Source organism: Idiotropiscis lumnitzeri, chromosome 3 (genome assembly GCF_059441095.1).
Source record: "Idiotropiscis lumnitzeri isolate Australia: NSW breed Sydney's pygmy pipehorse chromosome 3, RoL_Ilum_1.0, whole genome shotgun sequence".
NCBI classification, from domain to species: Eukaryota; Metazoa; Chordata; class Actinopteri; order Syngnathiformes; family Syngnathidae; genus Idiotropiscis; species Idiotropiscis lumnitzeri.
Genome location: NC_142393.1, coordinates 19,960,807 through 19,983,683, shown reverse-complemented (window position 1 = coordinate 19,983,683; position 22,877 = coordinate 19,960,807). Strand labels below are relative to the sequence as shown.

The 22,877-nt window shown below is 39.3% G+C and overlaps 1 protein-coding gene across 1 annotated transcript; it reads right to left on the bottom strand.

The window, feature by feature from the left end:
• Positions 1 to 708: 708 nt before the first annotated feature.
• tp73 (tumor protein p73) lies at positions 709 to 14,927 on the bottom strand. The gene is made up of 12 exons (XM_088289448.1): positions 14,713 to 14,927; positions 13,211 to 13,456; positions 8,268 to 8,454; positions 7,987 to 8,102; positions 7,037 to 7,146; positions 6,524 to 6,666; positions 6,349 to 6,437; positions 5,130 to 5,257; positions 4,837 to 4,985; positions 3,631 to 3,763; positions 2,632 to 2,725; positions 709 to 2,285 (listed from the first exon to the last, which is right to left on the bottom strand). Exons 1-12 carry the CDS (start codon positions 14,731 to 14,733, stop codon positions 1,887 to 1,889), a joined length of 1,815 nt encoding a protein of 604 aa, XP_088145574.1. The 5' UTR covers positions 14,734 to 14,927; the 3' UTR covers positions 709 to 1,886.
• Between the last annotated feature and the right edge of the window lie 7,950 nt (positions 14,928 to 22,877).

The window sequence follows — 22,877 nt, the reverse complement described above, 5'->3', positions numbered from 1 at the left end:
TCTCAAACAGGGCTACGTTTCAGCCCTGTCTGAGAAACTGTAACATTCGCCAGATTTGCGTGCGGTCAGCGTGGGTTAAGCTCCTATTCAGTGAAGTTGTGAACGTGAGTCTTCTGAATGCTTGTTAATGTGCTCTCCTGTTATTGACTGGTAACCAATTCACGGTAGTTACTAGTCCACCTTTCTCCTGGGTAGAGCATGGATGGATATTTGGGCTAAGTGTAGAAAGTGCAAAAAAAATGAATAAATAAATTTTAATAACATTTGCAATGTAAAATGTACATGTACTACTTAACTCAAATAATATGCAAATGTATTGCTATTAAAAGTTAAATATAACTGAACTGTATTTTAAGGAACTCTTATGGATTTTTATTTTTTTTAAATCGAGGCGGTAGGCCGGGTATCCACCTGAGTTGGGGGTGAATCATCTACAGACAAACACAATACCCCAGTTGTTGTAAAAATAAATCCAGTGGCCAGAAATATTGCCGGTCAATAGACCAGACCCATGGCAACTTTAAATAACTTGTGTTCGCAAACATATTAATGGAGCATCCATATGAAAGAAGGCATACAGCATTTCAGATGGTGACTATACTATACAATACAATACAATACAACTATATTTATATAGTGCATTTCACAACAGCTGGAGCTGTAACAAAGCATTTTCCATGTGGTGTAATATAAATTAGCGGGGAAATTAGCACACAAATTAAAAGACATAAACAATAGATACCAGAAGTTTCCAAATTAAGTTTCAAAATGTTCCATTCGCCCCCCTTCAACAATAAATGTAAATTCCTAGGGCATATCATATACATGTGCTTGCCCTGGCCATCATCTGTGCTATGCACTCCACTGGGTTCAAGCCACTGTAACATTATATAGCCCACAGACCACTAATGAAGAATAACAAATTTAATCAATTTAAACTAAATGTGTACAAGCAAATGACATACGTAAAACTGCTTTATCCACAACCAGTTTTAATGGCAGTCCAAAACAAAACAAGATGTTTTGGGTTGAGAAACATTACACAGAGACTATTACAGTATTTCAACATCTACGGGTAACGAGAATAACATTGAACTTAATCATAAAAAAGATTGAGCAATGAACAGCAATGGATGGGTAATAATTTTTACACTGATAGAAACAAGACAATCAAAACGGTTACTATTTACATCATAATACTGATCACACGCACGTTTAACACAAAATTGAAAGTTTGACTTTAAAAGCATGAAAGTGCTCCTCCTTTGACCAGTTGGTGAGTTAAATGTATGTACAACAACAAAAATGTGACACATTAGTGTTACAAAACAATATTAATATTCCTATTATTAACAAGGGCACAATAATCATTTGTGCATGATGTCTTGAAACAAAACTGGAATGTTGCAGTAAAATATTCACAAAGAAGTGCCTTAAAGATACTCTGGAGACACTCATCAAGCATTAACATGGTAGGACCTTGCCCAGCAAGGTTTTGCATAAGAGAACGGACAACAATGCTACTCGCTTGTCTGGTGTCATGGTAAACAGGGACGCCATTCACGATTAACTACACGTAACTCAGATTTCATACCTGATGTTCAGATATAATACTGCTTAAGCATGTTCTCAATTGGTATGCAATGTTTTTCAGGAAAGGTCAGTATTTTCACAGTATGACAAAAAATTGCAGAATAAATGTTTGCCCAAGTTTTACCACTGCATCGAGATTCTGCTCAGTTTTCACAGATACACATTAATAACAATGCCTATGTAATAACTCAACACAAAGCAATACCTATAATCACATGATTGTGTAGTACCAGTCTTTGAATATGCTGTTGCTGATAACATTGGCAAAATGCAGCAGGGACTGGTTTGTGGGTTCAGTGAACATCTCTTTCCATGAACTCCTCCTTTATCGGGTGCTTGCTGCGTGCTACCTTGCAGTCGGGCATGTCGAAACCAAAGTCAGCCCACTCGTCAGTCCCTGCCGCCATCCCTGTTGCCCCGACAACACCTGACCTGTTGGGTATGGTAATGGTATGGCGGACGCGAAAGTGAACGGCCTCCATTACGCGTTGACGTTGCAGCTCCCCGGCTGCCCCGATGGCGGCCATGGTGGAGGTGGCCATGTTGCCGCCGGAGCGTAGAAGCTGTTGGCCGTGGTAGTCGTGGTGATGTGAGGAGGCAGGCAGCTGGAGTGAAGCGCCTTGTTTCATGTCCTGGAGTCCTCGCCAGATGGCAATGCGAGTCTGCTCTGGGATCTTCAGCGCACCTAATTCCTGGAAAACAAATTGGGATTGATAGGTAGCCTGAAATTTGATCAAATAAGAACAAATGAAACTAGTGTAATATATGTTCATCTCCTGCAGATGGTGCTTTGGTTAAGAAAACAGTTTATTTCCTTTTGCTATTAGGAATGTTTTAATTGCAAAATGTCTAAATAAACATGTTTCATCCAGTCTGCTCTCCCCGCCCTTTTCTGTTGGGAGATATATATGACTGTGCCCTGCAATGTCAGCCAGAAACAAGTGCAAGAGTGAAAGCCACCATGATCAAGACAAAAATTATTATACACACAATTTCTTAATTCGACAAGAAAATTAATAGGCGTTACAGAATTGTTACCTCCACGGAAAGTGTCTGGAGATGGTAGATAGTTTGGAGGCCTTGAGATGTGAAGTAGTCAATGACGTTTTGGCAGCCCAGGCTGCTTAGAAAGCTGTATATGGATGAAAAATAAAAAAAGAAGCACTGTTTAAATTGTTTAATACCGAGCAAGACAAAATAAGTCTCAAGTGAACACCTTGACAAATATGGAAGACTTGAAATCAAAAACACACTTAAATATCAATGATTCATTAGGCCATTCTTGCTTTGGTGAAGAGTCTTTATTATAAATACATAAAATATAAATGTATGGGCAACATACAGTGATGGAAAAATGTTCTGCATAAAAAGTTACAAAAGATAAAATATCCATGGTAGTAAAAATGAGCGCATTCATACATAATTTCAGAAAAATATTAAACAAAATGTTCAAATAAAGCAGACATTACAACATTAAAAAAATAAAACGTTCTTTTGTGCATCGCGCATAGGTTTATGGTAGTACACAAAACGACTAAACAACTGCATTTCATTAATTGCGTGACACGAAATTTGCAGCTTGGCTGCACAGGTAAACTAAAAAAAGGCTTCCTTTTGGACCAACTTATCTGATTCAAAGTATTTGAAGGAAGGTATGACAGATTCTTTGTAAATGTCTTTTGGGACGACTAAAACCAACAAAGTTGTCAGTGTAAAGACATACACACTAACACTCTATGGGGTTGTTGTCCACCAAACACATCTAGCAGCTTTTCTTATTTAACCAACAGTCCCCCCCACCCCCAACTTAATCCAATTCTGTACTGGTCCATTAATGACACCAGTAGTCATGATGTTCGACAATGCCATTGCAACACCTAAAACTAATGTCAAAATAACAATTGCATCACTTGTGCACAAACACTGATGAGCAAATGTGGCTGTTTGGAAGACACCAGCGTGGAACAGATTAATTGTGAAACCAACCAAATTGTCTTACACAGGCAAATTGAGAAGTGTCATTGGAGGGTGAGGTACCTGACAAGGTTGGGGTCAGGATTATACGGAGGGGGTGGGCTGCAATGTGAAGCAGACACTAAAGTCTGACTGCCGTGGCCACCATTCATGTCACCATTAGACTGCATGTGGTGGCTGTTAAGCATGTTGTGGCCTGGAAGAGAAGTCAAGTCATGTCAATAAAATGAGGAACGGTAATGTAGGATCATGGAGACGCACATCTGATTAAGAGGTGGGGCTAAACCACTTACCGGTAGTTAGTTCCCATTTATAATCTGCATTATTTATCCTACCAAAACATTCTCGACATTTTTTCTCCAATTTGTGAAAAAAAGCTTTAAAAGCTCTTTACACACAAAAAAATAAATAAATACATTTGTGAATATATAGTGGTCGACCGTAGTTTTAAATTATAATCTCGCCAATCACAACTTGATAGCGGTGGCATTATAATAGTTTAGGAATTTTCATTATAGTCTGTTTTTATTTTGTTTTGAGTTTTGTTTCTTTAAATTTAGTTAGTTTTGATTAGTTTTAGGCGTGGGTTTGTCAGTTCTATTAATTTTATTTATTTTTAAAGGCTTCATTTTGGTTTAGTTTTTATGAGTTTGTATTCATTTTTGTTTTTGTTTATTATTATTTTGTGTATGCTTTGTGTACCCTGCGATTGATTGGCAACCAGTCCTGGGTGTACCCCACCTACTGCTCGTAGATAGCTGTATATATTTTCTAAATTTTAGTTTTAGTTATTTTGCTAGTTTTCCTTAACCACAATAACCTTAAATGACAGACATGTCTTGTGCTTACGCTTGGTGTTTTACTGCCCTATACTACAATGTGAGTAGGCCTAACATTTTCTTTTGCGGTAAATTTATTTTTGTGGAAAATATGCAAAACAAGTTATTGCATCATCATTTTTATGCAACAACCCTTTGCACTGGAAAAAATACAGTATACACAATACAGTTTTTGTTTGCTTCAAAAACTTTGTGTTAGGATTAGGGTAGTTTATAAATACATTATAATATAGAATATAGAAATATAGAACACTTTTTTTTGGGTGGGTATTTTGTTCATATTTACAGAAGTTTTGTCCTGCATCTAGTTGGGAAGTGCATGGTGCTATGTGCACAAGAAGCACTTTTGAAAAATTGTGTCTGCCTCCAGGATTCACTGCAAGCTGCCCATCCCCAATATAGTGTACAAATGATCTCAACGCATACTCACTCATATGTGCCATGGGGGTGTGGCTTGTGGGGTGGTGCTGGTGTTGTGTCCCCGCCAGGTGGTTGGCTGTCTGGGATTTGCTGAGGCCTCCGTGTGGGTGAAGTTTGTTCATATTTGACAATGGAGAGGAGGGTGATGTTATCTGGCTCCTGGAGAAACAAATTCACTGTTGGATAAGAGCAATGTCTGCATAGCTTTGAAATCAAATGAGTAAGCCATGTCGCCACAGCTGTAAGCACACTAGCGTTAGTGAACCGTGTTGTGTACAGCATGTGTGCATCACTGTGACTTACGGTCTTTGGAGCAGCTGCTGCTGTGTTTGTTGCCTGTAGGAGTCCACAAGTGGCTGAGGAACAAGCTCCACCAGTTCCAAACTGTCTTTAATCTTCATCAGCAGCTCAAAATTTTCCCGGCCACGAACCTGCACACACACACATCAAGTGCTACATGAAACATGTTTGTCGGGAATAGTATTTGCTTGCTATTTTTTTTTTTTTTTTTAATGGCTGTGTTGCTAAATATTTACACATGCGCCACTGAGCAAAACATCCCTCCGTTGCCTGACAGTGTTTTCCAACTTTTAGGCAAAGAACTTAATTTACCTTTCAAGAAAAAAGCACACAATTAAATAAAAATGTCAAAATTATATTTACTGAAATAATGATGAGCTTGTCTCAGTTTAGTCCCAAATTGACTTACAGGGTGTGAAGAATTGTACCTTCTGCCATCTAGTGGAGGAGCATTTCATTGTTCTGCCTATGTCGCTGGCCTAGATATTTGAATATTATTACATTTTTGAACAAAGATACATTACCTACCCATCCTTATCCTAGCGAGGGTCGGGGGTCGGGGCCGTGCATTATGATTAGCGAACAAAGGTGAAACGAAAACCTAGTTCATTCAGAGAATCAGATTTGATTTAAGTGAATTGCATTTGTTGTCTGTTTGAATGAAATTAACTTGGACAGTTTGGGCTTTGGCGAGCCTTCACATGTTGTTTGTTACCTGTTAATAAACAGCTGCAAATATGCATCTTCATATTTGATAAAAACTCTTTTAAGGAAATGCCACATTTACAGTGCTGACAAGTTAATTTATATTATAAAATGGTCGTTTTCCATTAACAAAAAACTCATTGCATCATACATTCCGGAACGGAGCCATACATTATCGAATCGAATCATAACCACACTGAATCAAACCGAATTGAATTGGGTATGAGGCAGACTTGTTGCCAGTCACTCACAAGGCAGATTCACACAACCAGCCATTCACATTCGCATTCACACCGAAGTCAACCTACACTGTTTGAAAATGCCAAATTGTGATTTATACGACATAAAACTGTATAACATTCCCAGAAATCCTGTTCCATTAACATTCAGATGCGACCTTATTTTGAACTATATTTTGACTCACTTTCAAATGTTTCCCGATTTTCACTTGTCACTGTAATATACCATATTTCACCCAGGGATGGCTGATTCTGATTAAAAAAAATAAAGCACTTACAGGAATATAGTATATCTCCTCATCTCCATGCCGTCGCTTCCTAAGGTTAACATTTGGGCTGGAAATATTTGGTGGGATCTGTTTGAAATCTGTAGAAGATAAATGCATACAATTGTTTTTACGCATTGTACAGACTCATAATAATGACAACAGGATACTAATAACAATAACTTACTGCGCTTATTAGCAGTGCCATTCTTTGCCACAGTATCATTCAGGACCTGCTGTTCCCTGAAGTGGTCCTCATCTGCTTTGCGATCTCGACCAGGACATGCACATATCCGGCCTTCAAATGACCTTCGACCTAACACTTGCCCACTACAAGGTTGTTGCAAGAATAGTTGGAGTCGATCAATACTAATGTATAGCAAACATACTTAATGACAACTTCAACATTTTGGAAATACAGCGGACCCCTCGCAAAATCTTGGTTTGGCACTCACGGATTCGTTCACCGATTAAAAAAAAATCTTGCAGTTGAAAAGTATACATATATTTCTTCCCAATGCATTTCAATCGCCGTCAATAACACGCAGATTTTCGCTATCCATAGGTCCGCTTATGGCGGGGATCCACTGTAATATATAGTTAAAACATTTTCTTAAATTACATGAAATTGCTAAATTAAATCCTTGCTTGCAAAGATCAACTCATTGTTTTTAAAAAAGTAATTGAAATGCTGACTCACTCTCTTGATTCCAAAGTAATAATGATCAGGATGGGTCGCCTGTTCATGCCACCCACACAGCTGCTGTTGCACATGAAGTTGTACAAGATGGTGGTAAACTCTGTACCCACCTGCAACATGCCATAACAAATCAAACTGTCGTGTGGACCTTTTTTTATATGTTTGAAAATTAGAATTAGAATTCTATGTCCACAAGCAATTTATTTCACACAATCATGTGTCATTGTCAATACCGCTTCTCCTCTAATACTAAATTCCAATTTGGCACTGCTTGTGGAAAGTCCACCTCTAGAGGGCAGTGTTGTAGCTGCTTTTGATTTGTTAATCCATCCACTCATCCATCCAAGCTATCTATCCTCACGAGGGTCGTGGGCGTGCTGGAGCCTATCCCAGCTGTCTACCGGCAGAAGGTGAGCTAAACCCGGAACTGGTTGCCAGCCAATCGCCGGGCACGCATAAACAAACAACCATTCAGACTTGCAATCACACCTAAGGACAATTTAGAGTGTTCCATTAACCTACAAAGCATGTTTTTTGGGGGGAATGTTGGAGCAAACCGCAGTACCCGGACCCAAATAGTATCTAAACCCACGCAGGCCCAGGGAGAACATGCATACTCCAAAGAGGAGGTCCGGAGCCTGGAATTGATCTCCGGTCCTGTGAACTGTGAGTTGGACATGCAACTGCGAAAACAGTTTACCACCATGCCGGTTTGGTAATTATCCGAAGAAAAAGCAATTTTGGGTGGAAATAGAACTCCAATTGACCCAAATGTGGTTTATCTTGAGGCTTGTATTGAGCCCCAATATTTAGGGTGATGAAGGAAGACGTGCAACATATTAAAATGAACAAATAAAATAATGCATAAAATTCCAAACTTAGCATAGCATTCTCAAATGACTACTTCGGGGCGCGTTATTCATGATACATTCTGTAGAAGAAGCACAGACCTGTGGAGTCTCATATGGAACAAAAACACTCTGGCGGCCTGTCACAGCATCATCCATGTACTGGCAGAGGTTGTTCCCCTCCACTCGGATAAGATGGCTGGCCGGTGCAACTTGGCCTGAACAATCAGCAAATGAAATTTGAAGCGTCACAGTGCTGAATGAATTCAGTTTGCTGTATCTGAACAACATCTTGAATGAACGACAGCTAATCTTGGAATAACTGCACAGTGCACACACACATTGTGAAAGGCAGTACAGTAAATCAGATTGCGTGGCCGTACTGTCATTGTATTCTCGGCCCAGCTCGTGGTTGGGGCAACGCTTGACCACTTCTGTCACATGCTCTGCCTTCTTGTAGACAGGCATCGCTCGGATAATGCTTCCATGGGGAGGGGAGGAGGACAACTTGATCTGGATGGGACACGTCTTGGCAATCTGACAGTAGAGCTTCTTTAGCAGTGGGGAGTACTAGGGGAGGAAATAACATGCACACGGTGAGAGGCAAATAAGTAATGACAACTCAAGTCACGTGCTGGATGTGCATCAGAGCTACAGTATACCTGAATGTGTTGCATGTAACATGGATTCATAGTCACAATTCAAAGTATGACATGTTTGCTAAAGTAAGACATTATGGATTAAAAGACATTAATATATTCACTCAATCTCAAGTATTGGTAAAAAAAATGGGACCATGCACAGTGTGCATCACTTCAAAAGTGTTCACAAAGAGGATTTGTGAGGGAGGATCTTTGACCCCAATTTATACACACAAGGCTGTGATGCACCCAGTGGTTTCTTTATTGGAAAAAATTATCATTTTGTTTGTTGTGACACCTTTCCTAAGCCCTTAGAAATGCACACACTACACTCACACTTACACACACAGACACACACACGGTCATCAGCACTGAGGGCAGTGAAAATGCCTATGTGCTACGTAGCAGCCCCCTAAGCCTGTCCTGACACGTTTCAACAACCCAAACTTCTCAAATGATGATCATGATGATGATGACTGCTTTTAGCTAGGATAGGCTCTCTAATGATGTGCTATAGAAAATGGATAGATGGGTGGATTATTATTACACGACGCACCATACCAAAATGTTATTTGTACGCTGTGGTCACAAGATAATAACTATGCATTCATGCTTGTGAAGAGTTGAGATGATATCCTAATTTATCATGGATAAAGTACCGGGCCATATCAATACACCTTTTGATGGAGCGTCTTTAAGTGCATGAAAAAGTTATGTGCATTTTTTTTCTCTCAATCTTCCAAGATTCAGATGCCTTTGGAGATGTCTCAACTTGTCCACCATCCTGACTGGTGTTCACATACACTAACAACACAAAATATAGTCTGCATCAATCTTCAAAGTGAAGAGCTGCATTAATAAAAAACAACAACTTTCCGTTAAGACAAAAGATGAGTGATGGATCAACTTCAGCGCTGGACAAAAACACGGATGTTACTGACAGGAGAAAGGGTGAAAAGGAATGGAAAATATTTATCAAGGTTTTGATTATTGACTCGTTCCTCCAAATCTAGAAAAAGTGTTTTGTGGGAGAACAAAATTTTTGTTGCAATTGTTTGTTCTTTATTTTTTTAATTAGTAAAAGCTATGTAAAAACTGATGTTTTCAGAATTGGTCAATGTGTGGTGTGGTGCAAAAAAAGATTCCCTAAATCGATGTAAAAACGTGTGTTCAATGTTCTGTCACTGGGGAGCCGACCATCTTTACAGTATTGAGTGTATGTCATCGCACTGCGGTCCACTGGTGGCGGGTCCTGACACGCTTCTGGAAAGAGGGTGATAATTGCTTGATCGCCATCCATATACACAAGAAACAGCTTGCCCGATGAGAAATCACCTAATTCCACAAATTTCTATTATCATGTTGACAATGGACACAAATACATTTCCTCCTACAAAAACATACAGTGTTTGTAAAACCATAAAAAGCATTTCCCTTAAACAATTACGGTAAATGGTTTTGAGGCTAGAAGGCTACAATTGGCAACTCTCTGACAAAGAATAATGAATAATCACATGATTCATGTTTTATGCATACCATAAAACTGTTGATGAACGGACAAAACGATTAAGAAGTTTGATTTTTTTTTCTTAGATGTTCACGACAGCATCAGCAATGATGTTCGCCTTGCAGATAGATGCTCGGTGAAAATAAGGGAGATGCATTGCAGGGGCATGTTGGGACCTGCAGCCAAGCGGAGAGAAGCTAATAGCCGGGAAAAGCAACTTCTGACAGGCCGCCTTGCAATACATGCTGGAGCATATACCCCTGAACGCATCACAACCACCCTTCGACCACCCACCCCACCCCCAAACACACACACACACACCCACACACCCCCACACGCACGCACACACAAACACAGATACATACTGTACACAAGACACATCCTTTAAAATCATTGCTTATAGGGGTAACTTGGGAGGTGAGATAGGTAGCCCATTCCAGGCATGGTGGTGCTTAGATACTGTAAGATACTGAATATGGAGTCAGCTAGCGGGGGGTCAAGAAGGACTCAGAGCTTCTGACCTACTATTGTGAATATTTTAGAGGAGGAGAGGCTGCAAATTAGAAAAAGTGGGATAATGCGGCCTCTTCTTGGCTGCTAAACTTTGCATCACACACTGAGCTGACTATAAGAAAAGTGGACATAAAGGGCTCCAATTTCATAGACAGGCAGATGGATATTTTCATTCTAAGCCTTCCGAAAAGATTCAACAGGCACACAATGATACAATTCATGCTTGTCTTTGTTTTTTGCTTATTAAACAGGTCATAAACCTTAACCCAAACATATAACTCTAATGTTACAATTATACAATGTTATCTGCCAATAAATATACAGCTCAACACTGGGCCACCTGTTCTTGGTGTAAAAACGGCTGGATTTTAATTTTTGTTCCTGGGCAAGTCTAGTTAACCGTTTTTGGTAATTTGACAGCCCGTGCTGCGCCTCGCAAAGTATTTTGTGCATTTTTTATTTCACACCTATAACGCGCCTGACAATTTGGTGCCAAAAAGTAGACTAGACTGTTGAATAGGTGAAACCAGGTCTAAAGCGCAGATGGTGTAACGCAATTTTGGGGGATTTGACCCAAGTGCACGCAGACAGTTTCTATGCTCCACTAATGCGTGGTGGATATCATCATATTTCAATCGTAAATATGACAGTGGTCTTTGTACACAGAATCCTCCAAATCACTGTAAAAATAATTTCATCTGATTAATAATAGTATAATAATAATAATAATAGTTCATAATAATAATAATAATATATGTATGTATATCCTAAATAATAATAATTATTATTATTAGAATTATTATTATTATTAATCTGATCTGGAGCAAAACTGGAAGCTGCTATCATTCAGGATCGCTACATCAATTATGTCTGCCTTCTTCTGATGTTTATCCACCACCACTATGTGAGGCTGGTTGGTTATCACCAGTTTGTCAGTCTGGATATGGAAGTCCCAGGATCTTGCCTGGTTGTTCTCAATTACCTTTGGAGTTGTCTGCAATCGTGATTCTGGGACCTCTAATCCATATTTGGGACAGATGTTCTGGCACACTATTTCATCTCATAAAACATCCATCCATCCCTTATCCAAATTGCTTACCCTCAACAGGGTTGCGGGCGTGCTGTAGCCTATCCTAGCAGCTTTTAGGAGGTACATCCTAAAATGGTTGACAGCCAATCGTAAGGCATATATAGATCAACAACCATCCACACTCACAATCACACTTTGGGACAATTTAGAGTGTCTCATAAAACATTTTTTTTCCATGGCAAAGCAGTATTTTTACAGATAAAATACATTCATGTTGAAAAACATCCGGCAATAATGTTTAGAAGACATTTTTTTTTTGATAAGCTACAATGAAAAAAGTGGAGCTTGAGCTGACAGGTTTAAGTGGGTTTAGGCAAGAGGAAGAAAGAGACAGCAGAATAAAAGCAGCAGGTTAAAGGTCACACTCTTAGGTCGACAGCGGGATCTTCTTACATCACTGAGAGCTGCGTGAAGAAGCCCACCATGCATGGTTGCCTCCAGCAAACACAGTCATGGGGGAGCCCCTCAATCAGACACATTTCAACACACGCGGAGTGATGGATGTGCAGTTTGCATCCCGTTTCTCTTTTTAAGAAAGTCTAATGTGTGACAGGCGGAGGTGACACCTTTCCACAGAGTTCATGGGAGCGGGGGCCTGTGTGTTTGTGTCAGTGGGGGATATAAATCTTTTTACACCATCCCCAATGGGGCCCACATCCAGATTTGGGACAAAAAGCAAAGAAACAAAGAACCAGGTAAATTCATTGGCTAGGGAAAATGATAATGTCTGTAAAGTGATACAACATGCCAATCTTTTCATTTTGGGGCCCACTGAAGCATTTAAAAAGTGTCTACTTCATGTGTTCTAAAATGGATTTGTTCTTTTCATTTGGGCAGAACATATGTGACTAAATGTCATTTACTTTTAGCATCTCATACAATCTGTTCCTAACATAGCGTAAATGGGGCAATAGCATTTAGTGGTCAATATTTTCCGCAACTTCTAACACCCAATTCAATTTGTTGGAATAAAAACAGACAATAAGAATGAAAAGCAAGTGAAATTGCACAAAGATATACACTAAATAATATGAGGTGTTCATACATGTATATGATTTACAGAGTCATAACGAGCCTCTCAAGGAAACCCATGATTAAAATGAGTTTGAGTGCATGAAGGAATCCATGTCACAAATTAAAACAAAGCTTGCATTTGACTTTTGTAATGTAATATATATATTTTAAATTCAAAGAAATATCTGGATCATCCAGGACATTAATTGAAAAAACCCCAGATATGAACAGGAATGAAAGAAGTAAAAAAAATGTGTTGCTCGATTTTAAAAAAATTCTATGAACATTGAACCATTGAAGCTTCTTTCAATATAAAGTACAGAGAAGCAATGTGTCACTTTAGATTTGACTTGCAAACGAATAGAATAGAGGGCATGATGACCCATTGGATGGTCCGTTACTTTCCCTTGCACAAGACAGGCCTGCAAATGTGCTGGCTTGAGTGTTTGCAACAGGGCACAGATGTCTGAGTGTACATGTTTTTGTGGGTGCAAAGCAGAAGAGAAAAAAAGAATGAATGAAGAAAGCCCAAATGGGCTTACCAAGAGCGTATTTACTTACTGTCCATGTGGCCGACTTGGCAGTGCTGGACTGTTGGAAGGACACCTGGAAGGTGTGCGGTCCTGGGTAGTCGGTGTTGGAGGGGATGGCCGGGGCAGGCGACAGGCCCTCGAAGGTGGAGTTGGGCTGGGAGTAGGGCGAGGGGGTGGGCACGGCCGAAGAGGCGTTCTCGGAACTGTAGGGGCTGGCGGGCCTGGCCCTGCTCCCCAGACTCTCCATGCTGCTACTGAGCAAGTTGTACTGGGACTGGGTGAGAGAAGAGCAGAGGAGAGAATGAGGGAGGTGAAGAGGGAGGAGAGAGACAGAGGAAGGACACAGGTAGAGATGCTGGAGAGAGTCACGCAGGGAGGTCGGGTTACAGTCATCCGGGTCAAGGTAATCCACACAAAAGTTCAATCAAGACTACTGGACTTTGTTGAAGACGTTACAACTTTATACAATGCGCAAGTGTACAGGTATGTGTCCAGGTTGGTATACACTTATCATTTATCATTCTAAAAATGACCAATTAAAGAACATCTGTACTTCCCTCCACTTAATCCTGTCAGATTCACCCCTTCCTCTTTTTCCAGCTCCTTCCCTCTGGTAGGCACTATCGTCAATCCACACTTAAACAGCAGCCGATCCAATAGCTTTCACCCCCTGGCATTAACTTTTCAAACAGTTAATTCATATTTCATATTGACAATTTCCACATCGTTCTAAATGACAGCATTCATAGTTTTCTGTTACGCTGCATCATTTACACATTGTTGTTGATCAAAACAGTTTTGTTGAATAACTCTCTGAACTTTAAACACTCTAAATGTATGCTTTACTTCTGTAGTTTTTTTTTTTTGCTGCTGCTTTTTGTGAGGCTCCAACTAACGGAAACAAAGTACTTGTCTGGTTTACTTGGCCAATAAAACTGAGTCTGATTCAGACTGAGTCAATGAAAGCATTAAGCATACAAGAACACCGGATCGTGTGTGTCTATGTGTCAGGCGCGGTTGAAGCATGATCCCCACAGTAGCCACCTTGGGGCTATGTGGGTTAACTTGTAAAACACCAATCTAATCTGGACTGTCTAATTACCTGCCACCTCTCGCTTGTCTTCTTTGCGGTGTTTGAAGAGAAGAAAGAGTTGCTCGCTGAGGCGCATGTGTGGTGACACACTTGTCAAAGTCGACACAGTATCAGGCTCCTTTTCAAGCGCTAAACTAAGTCATACAACTCTTCAAATCTATCCATATGTATTTATTGATCTTAAAAAAGTCTCCAGAAAAACACAAGTCTATCGGTCCGCCTTGTGCTCATTCAATCATTTTCTGTCAATAAAAAAAGTCAATGTGGTCTAAGTTACTTGAGCATCAGCAAGAGAAGCAATAAGCAACTGTAGCTCTTCAATTTTAATGAAAAACTGTATTCACGCCTAACGTAACATTTTAAATCACAAAAACATGCCTCCACATGCAAGCTGCTGTCAACTTGTACAAAAAAATTATTAATGCAGGAATATTTACCTTCTTTTTCACGTAGTACATCCTCTAAAGTTTTAGTCACATGTGTTAACACTTCTGTCAGAGACGTCCAAATCCAGCAAACTGCGTGCAGGACAATTGCACTAAGCAGAGTTCAAGTGAGGTGCGCATCAGTGGACACACCACTAACCCTCTGTCTCTGTCTCTCTCTTTTTCTCTCGCTCTCTTGCAAACACACACACTCATTCACGCACACACAGGCACACATATACGTATAGAGGCAAGAGATAATAGAATACTGCTTTCTTAATTATTCATGACGTCATAACCACGCCTACAGAATACCGTTTATGTCAAAAATGTCCAATTTCCCCGCCCCTTTTGTTAAAAAATATCAAATTTCCACGCCTCCTCTGTTAAAAAATTTACAATTTCCCCGCCTCCTTGAAGCGTTAATCCCTCCCTACAGAATACTGTTTCTGTCAAAAAAATTGATGTGTTCCCCACGCTCCCTCCCAAACTGTACTTATGTCATCAATATTTTAATATTTGAAGTACAGTGTTATATAAAGCAGCTAATTAAATAAGTGAGATATATATCATTTAATTAACTAATTGAGATATATAAAACCTACTTAAATAAGTGAAATAATATGAGTTGAAAGGGGTACTGTACATATGTCATCAATATTTTAATATTTGAAGTATATAAAGCATCTAATTAAATACGTGAGATATATATCATTTAATTAACTAATTGAGATATATAAAACCTAATTAAATAAGTGAAATAATATGAGTTGAAAGGGGTACTGTACATATGTCATCAATATTTAAATATTTGAAGTATAGTGGTATAAAGCAGCTAATTAAATAAGTGATATATATATATATATATATATATATATCACTTATTTATATATATATATCATTTAATTAAATAATTTAGATATATAAAACCTAATTAAATAATTGAAATAATATGAGTTGAAAGGGGTCGGCGTTGTTTTTACCTTTCAATAAGGTGTTGACCAGGTATATGTTTATTCGGTTGATAAAAGCCCCCGTTTTCTTTTTGCAAACATGCCTAGAAATGTTCCCAGCGACATAAGTCTAAAGATGGCAATGTGCATGCATGGGTGTTGTCTGTGCAAGTCCCGGCGACTTGCATAGACACCCCTCAAGCCTGTCACATCCTACATCTGATAAGAGCCTTAAGGTGTTTGAAAAGATAGTGAGTGGCAGGCAAGTTTGGACATCCTGTTGACGAGTGGCAGGCAAGTTTGGACATCCTGTCGACCCCCTTTCCTTTCGTTTTTGCAAACATGCCTAGTCATGTTTGCACCGACACAAGCCTGGACATGTATTTGTTGCGGCAACCTACATTTGGACAATCAAACGCCGTCATTTATCCTGCCCCGGGCGAGAAAAATGAAGGGTGATGTCTCCACCCCTCCCACCCCTAGCACCTTCCTATTCAAGGAGGCGGGGAAATTGTAAATTTTTGACAGAAACAGTATTCTGTAGGGAGGGATTAACGCTTCAAGGAGGCGGGGAAATTGTAAATTTTTTAACAGAGGAGGCGTGGAAATTTGATATTTTTTAACAAATGGGGCGGAGAAATTGGACATTTTTGACATAAACGGTATTCTGTAGGCGTGGTTATGATGTCATGAATAATTAAGAAAGCAGTATTCTATTATCTCTGAGGCAGGACAAAGGTGAGGACTAGTGTGTGTAGAGTGAGAGAGAAACAGACATAGACAAGGGAGAGAAGAGAGGGAAATAGGGATGGGAGCCTAAAAAAAAAAAGAAAAAAATCGGTACAGCATTCTAATTATGGCATGCCTGGACAGAGACTGAAATGCTGGGACACGTGTACATGCATGCTGCAAAACACTTTGTGAAGGCCTGAGCTCAGTAAACACTGTCTGGGCATGTGTATGTGAGTGTGTAAGAGAGAGAGACAGAAAGAATGTTGATATTGTGACACACATACTGTCCTAAAGTCTTTGATATTTTTAAGATTATATTAACCTCATCCCATAGGGAAAAAACAGTCAAATAAAACAATGGGTGATTTAGTATATGCAATAATAATAAAAAATAAATAATTATAAGACAACAGATGTAATTTTCTAAAAAAAAAAAAGTGAACAAGTTCTACTCATACACTGTTAGACATTGCAAGTTGGGAAATCATATTAGTTTAGTTTATGATGTCATAACAGGTCTAACAATATAAAGCCAAGCATGAGAAGCATTTTAAAGACTGAAAAATATAGAGAATGTCATTGTTTTTATTTCTTTTAAACAAGACAAATCCAAAAATGGGGACACACACGTATACATAGGAGAATATGTAAAGTCCATTATGTTCCCTGCCGTGGTTTATCAGATGAAAGCAAAGAGACGGGTCAATGTTCCAGACTTAATGTAAACTGTATGATATGAGGGTGAATGGACACGTGGCAATGTAGATCTATACATTGACTCAAACATAAGGACAAGCTGCGCAACATACACTCACTAGTCAGACAATTCAGGCAAGCTCTCATGAGATCCAATGTCAAAAAGTTCAAGTTAAAAAAAAAAACACAAATTCATAATCACTGTCAGACGGATATTCATTTAACAATTTAAATATGTTGTGTTATTAAACAGCATGGCATCCCAAAAGATACAATATGCTTGCATATGCCATTTACTAATTTTGCAGCAGGGATGAGGGAACGATAACGGAAGTTTTACCATAATTACAAAATAAAATTTGTATGCAAAATGGTGTGATAAAAGTAATAGGCCTCACTGTAACATCTGATTCTTCCCTGCCTTTCAAATCCACCTTTGTGGTCCAAGGCAATGAGGTAAGCCATGAACATGCAACTGTCCGCACAAATCACACAAGCGCATGTGCTCACAGGTGTGCTTGGTCTTGGCAACTCCACTTGATCTGCAACAAGTTGAAACAGAGCCACAACCTCTGACGCCATTGTGCGCGTGTGCGTGCGTGTGCGTGTGTGCGTGTGTGATGGGAGGGGGCGCACGTGTGCTGTTGGTTCAAGCTTTCGCAATATGTGATGTCCCCTATGGGCAGTCATTTTGCTTGCTGCCATTCATAGATGAGCTTTAAAAGTCTGAAAACGTTTAGAAAAGTAGATAGGCCATCCACAGCAGCACTCCCTTGTCAAGATGAGTGAAAGACAAAAGACTCAGGATCGAGAGAGTACTCCCTTGCTAAATCCTGTTTACTGCTATTGTGGAGTAGTAAACAACCAGAAGAAAATAAATAAGTAAACAGTCACCAACATATGACATAACAAAAAGAAGTGACATGAGTGGCATTTTATTGAAACTATCCAAAGCCAACTGATATAAAAGAAGAACCAGAGTTCAAAGAAAGTGAGGACACTCAGGAGGGAGAGTTTCTGCCCCCTGTTGGTAAAATTATGTAAAGATCAAAATAAAAGGGATGCTTTACTGCCTTTAACGTTGGCACTTATACAATACATTTGCATGTAAAAACTACATCAGTACTAAAATGCCCCCTCCCTAAAAGCCTCTACACCACAGCAATAGAGGCAAGTGTGGTAATATTGCTTGAATTGTCAGTTCTGCTGTCTAAAACGGCAACAGATCGCCACCAAAATGCAAATGCACATTACTACTCTGAACGCACAACAAAATTAGCTTCTTACCGGCGAGTTGGAGCCGGGATGCCTGGCTGTTGCCACTCATGCACATTCGCGTCCACCACCGATAATCTATGAACTTGCACATTTCCTCATTCTCATATAAATCAGCCACAGAGAAGTAAATCCTTTTTATATGTTGAAGTGGTCATAGGAGGGAATGTCCATGACTTTTGGTGCCAATTGATCACCGTTTTTAGACGATATATGCAATGAAAGTAAAATGATTTCCAATGGAGAGTTTGTAATTGGTTCCTTGGCCGACTCTGCAGAACCATGGGGAGAGCCGAAAGAGACGCGGCCATATTCCTCAGCAAAATAGGTGTTTTTCAAGTCGTCACTTATTTCCTAATTTCTCCAAAATGAAAAGATAATAAAAAGAAAACATTAACTAATTTCAGTTCCCTGATCAAAAAACATACAAACTGATCTTGTTAGTGAAAAATGGGCCATCTTGGATCTTGTCCTCCTTTAAGCCTATTTTACCAGCGTAAAGCAGCAGTCACAGGTGAGCATAATATTTGTGTTTCCCAGCCTTTACTGAGTTAAGAGACCCAGTTCACAGTAGAATTGGCTAAGATGTCACAAAAAGGATAAATGGTGAAATAATGATGATGTTGTCTACTCAAAATAAACTGATTTTGTGTGAAATCTGGGCCTGTTTAATTGAACAAAAAACTCACGCGAAGCCATGATTTTTTCTGTTATGAATGGCAGCGAGTGGCTGCACATTGCACAGGTTTCTTTACTGTTCCTTCTGTCATCAAATGTTTTCATTGTTTTGTTTGTCATTGTACAGTACATCGCTCACACAGCAAGATGAATAAATAATAAATAAATATAATGATTTTCATCAAAATTAGGTGGAATTGGATATTTTTCCTTGAAAAACTTGAAGATCTCTTATGGCACTAGTGTGCCACTGCACTTTATTAGACTATTCGACATGAGTAGTCAAAGCACCATTGATAGGTTATGATATTGTTGTATATAAACAATAAAGAGCAAGCATGGAGATGAGGAAAAACACTGGTAATCTTTTGCAGCAATCTATTTTGCAAATATGTAGCCTATACTGCTTATCCTCACAAGAGTGTGAGGTGGATGTGCCAACCATTTCCCCCTTTTCTCTCAAACATATACACACTATATAGAGGGGTGGGCAAACTTTTTGATTGGTGGGCCACAATGGGTTTTAAAATTTGACAGAGGGGCCGGATCAGGAGCAGATGGATGGAGTGTTTTGGTCACCTCACCTCATCTGAGAAAAAATAGCATATAAAATTTAATTTTAAATGAAAATTAACAAAAATATTACGATAAAATATATGTAATTGACACACCTTGGTATTTAGTAAATAAAACATTAACAAGGTTTATTCATTACATTTTTTCAAGTTTGGCGGGCCAGATTAAAACATTTAAAGGGCCGCATGTGGCCCCGGGGGCCATAGTTTGCCCATCCCACCTATATAGCTATGTCCACTACAAAAATAATGGAAGCATAACTTTTTTTTATCCACTTACCTGCACAAACAGCATCTGAGCAATCCGGAAAAAGTAGATAGCGCTCCCATAAAAATGTAGGCAGTGACAGAATCAAGTGTATGTCAATTTAGTAGGAACAGACATTCCTTAAGCACCACTTATGGCCACAGCTTTGATGGAGGACGTATAGCATCGCCGGTATCGTTCACCTGAATGGGCCTCCACAACTAGTCTCGTAACAACAAACACTAGCCCCACCCTCTTTTTAATCTGTCATGAGTATTCATTAACTGGCCAGGCAGGCCCAGACTTGCCTACTAAAAGATTAGATCAGACCAATACATGTGAACTTACATATGGAAAACATGATACTAATGTGATAATATCTAACAACCAATTTTATTTGTTTTGTAATGAAATTGACAATGGAGGCTTAGCCATCAATATCATGGCCTCGATCAAACTGCAGTTTCTGACTCACTAGATCCGTGTTTGTGACACTGGAACAAACACACATAAGATGGCTGTGCAGTGATTTGACAAGGGTATTCTGGCTCCATTTTTAATTAGCCCTTCCCCAACACACACACAAAACCACTCCTCAGTCCCTAAGGAATCTCAGACAGAGAAGAGGGAAAATGCAGCACGGGAGAGGGAAAGCATCTTGGAGGGAACAGTGGAGGGAAAACTGAAAGGACGCATATAAAAAACAAAACAAAAAAAAACAATGGTGGGTTGGGTGTGGTGGGGCGGAGACGGTCATGTATGTAAGGGTGTGGACTGAGTGTGTTGAAAAAAATATATATAAAGTTGAGTGCAGCGCTACAATTTATTCCTACCATGACATTGTCATTCATGTCCCTCATGTGGTAGATGTCCATGGAAACCTCGGCAGTACTGCTCGGGTTCCCTGAAGTACTTGTAGAAGGTACCGGACGCTCACCTCCTTGGCTGCCTGGGGGGAGCTCATAATAGGTACTGTCGGGTTCCCTGAAGGCACAATAGATTGCTTGATGAAATTAAAGTCAGTGCTAAACTTATTTTGATGGCTAAGTAGAATAGTGTTCTTTAAATATTTGACCAAGATGGTAATTATGATTATCACATATATAACCTATGGCTACCTATTTTGTATAAAATGTCAACCTTGAAATATGATCAGAAAGGGAGAGAAGGTGGCTATTCTTTTAACCATAAACATCATGAATTAACTGCAGAGAACAACACTGTAATGCAGGGCACGCCAACACTTCTGGAATGAATCAAGAGTAAAATAATATAAAATAGAACAAATATTAGTCTATATGTTTCAATTATGAAAATAATACCTTGCTGAAAGTCTCCACCAAAACTGTGCATTGTTTTTAGACAGTCTCCTCTTTTTTTATTTCATGTACAAAAGCGCGTTTATGTGCACCTCTTTGTCAATTGATGGTGGCATTTATTTCATTAAGGATTTTATGTTAAATTAGGATAGAATTAATGTTTATCACACTAATTTCAAATTAAATTAGCGTTTGTGTTAACACTCACAGGGAGCTCCACAAGTTATCAAATGTGCCTCCTTCTTCATTCAATGATGTCTGGGACATTTTGGAAGTTGGGTAGTCTGACGAAGGGCAGATCACTCTGTGAAGCACACACGAATTATTATTTGGACACACTGTACATATTAGGACTTTCCATCACTTTACACGCGCATGCAGGGACAACAGTGTAGACGCGCGCAATCGAGCACGCGCACACACACGCACTCAGGCACACGCACTCACGCACACACACGCACACACTCGTAGGCGTGCACACTCGCACGCGCGCACTTACACGTGAACACGCACACGCAGACACGTGTGATAGGACCAATGCAGTTTGATGGTGTCAGGGGGGTCTGGGCGTGCCCAGACCAGCCAACTCATCAGTGAGAGAAGGCTCAGCATCACAACCTCCTCCAAAATGGTTCACACCCTTCCAAGGGGATCCGACATCAGTTACCAAAGCAACCAATCACTTATAAATATATACTATAGTATAAAGCCCACATATTTCATTTTCATTTCGGCAAAGAAAGTATAGTTATTTCGCAATTAATGTAACATGCGTATCACTGTTAACATTGTTCAAGCGCTCAAAACTTAAATTAGAGATATGCGAGAGAAGTTCTATATTTTATATTTGCCAGGCCAAAAAAGTAAAATCGAATTTTTTAAAACAACAAAATATATTTCGTTCATAATTAGATAACAGAACGAACAGTTGCAGATAACGAGTCTGGGCCTATGGATCCTAACTAAGACGACACAACAAGTGCAGCGAAAGTGCGTTTTTCTCCCCACATCTTGCACGTCTATAAGCAGCAAAAACCCGTCTGGATTTCGATTTTTTAAAATTGTTTTTCTGCACACTAATTTTTGTTAGCAAGAAACTGCGCAACTTTGCCGCACAAAAGCAAATAGATGTCAAATCTCCACTCCAGGGTTACGGCCCCCATGGTAACTTACACTTACCTAATACACAACCACACGCACTGCTTCCCATGGGTTCGTATCGGGGGTAAAAGTATGCACTCCCAAATGTAAAGAATTTAATTATATAATTTGATAGAATTCTTTGTAACCCCGGGCGAACGATTTTATTTAATTTGACAACTTTTTTTTCGTTACATTAAAACACGTATATATGTTAATTACGACAAAAACACTCAAACCAATAAAAAAAATGATACCGCAAATTACCTATAGCTGAGACTTTACTGTCACCAAAATTATTTTAAAACAAATCCGCCAGTTCCCGTAAATATAGTCATACAATGAAAAATATACATACAAATATAAAAAGAGAGTCTATAATTCTGCTGTCACAGCTAATTAATAAAAAACAAATAAACGGACCTACCTGAAGAGTGTTAAAATCCCAATCCAAAAGGAATTGCTTTGTATGCACAGCCAGTTTATTGTTGAACATACCCAGAGACTGGGGCTCCATATAAAGCACAATAACGAAAACAACGGAGGGAAAAATCGACCAAGC

Coding starts and splice junctions, on each gene's coding strand:
- tp73 (XM_088289448.1), bottom strand. CDS start 14,733: ATGTACTACGTGAAAAAGAAG. Junction 13,457..14,712: donor TGTACTACGTGAAAAAGAAG/GTAAATATTCCT, acceptor TCTCTCACCCAG/TCCCAGTACAACTTGCTCAG. Junction 6,667..7,036: donor ATTACTTTGGAATCAAGAGA/GTGAGTCAGCAT, acceptor ACAACCTTGTAG/TGGGCAAGTGTTAGGTCGAA.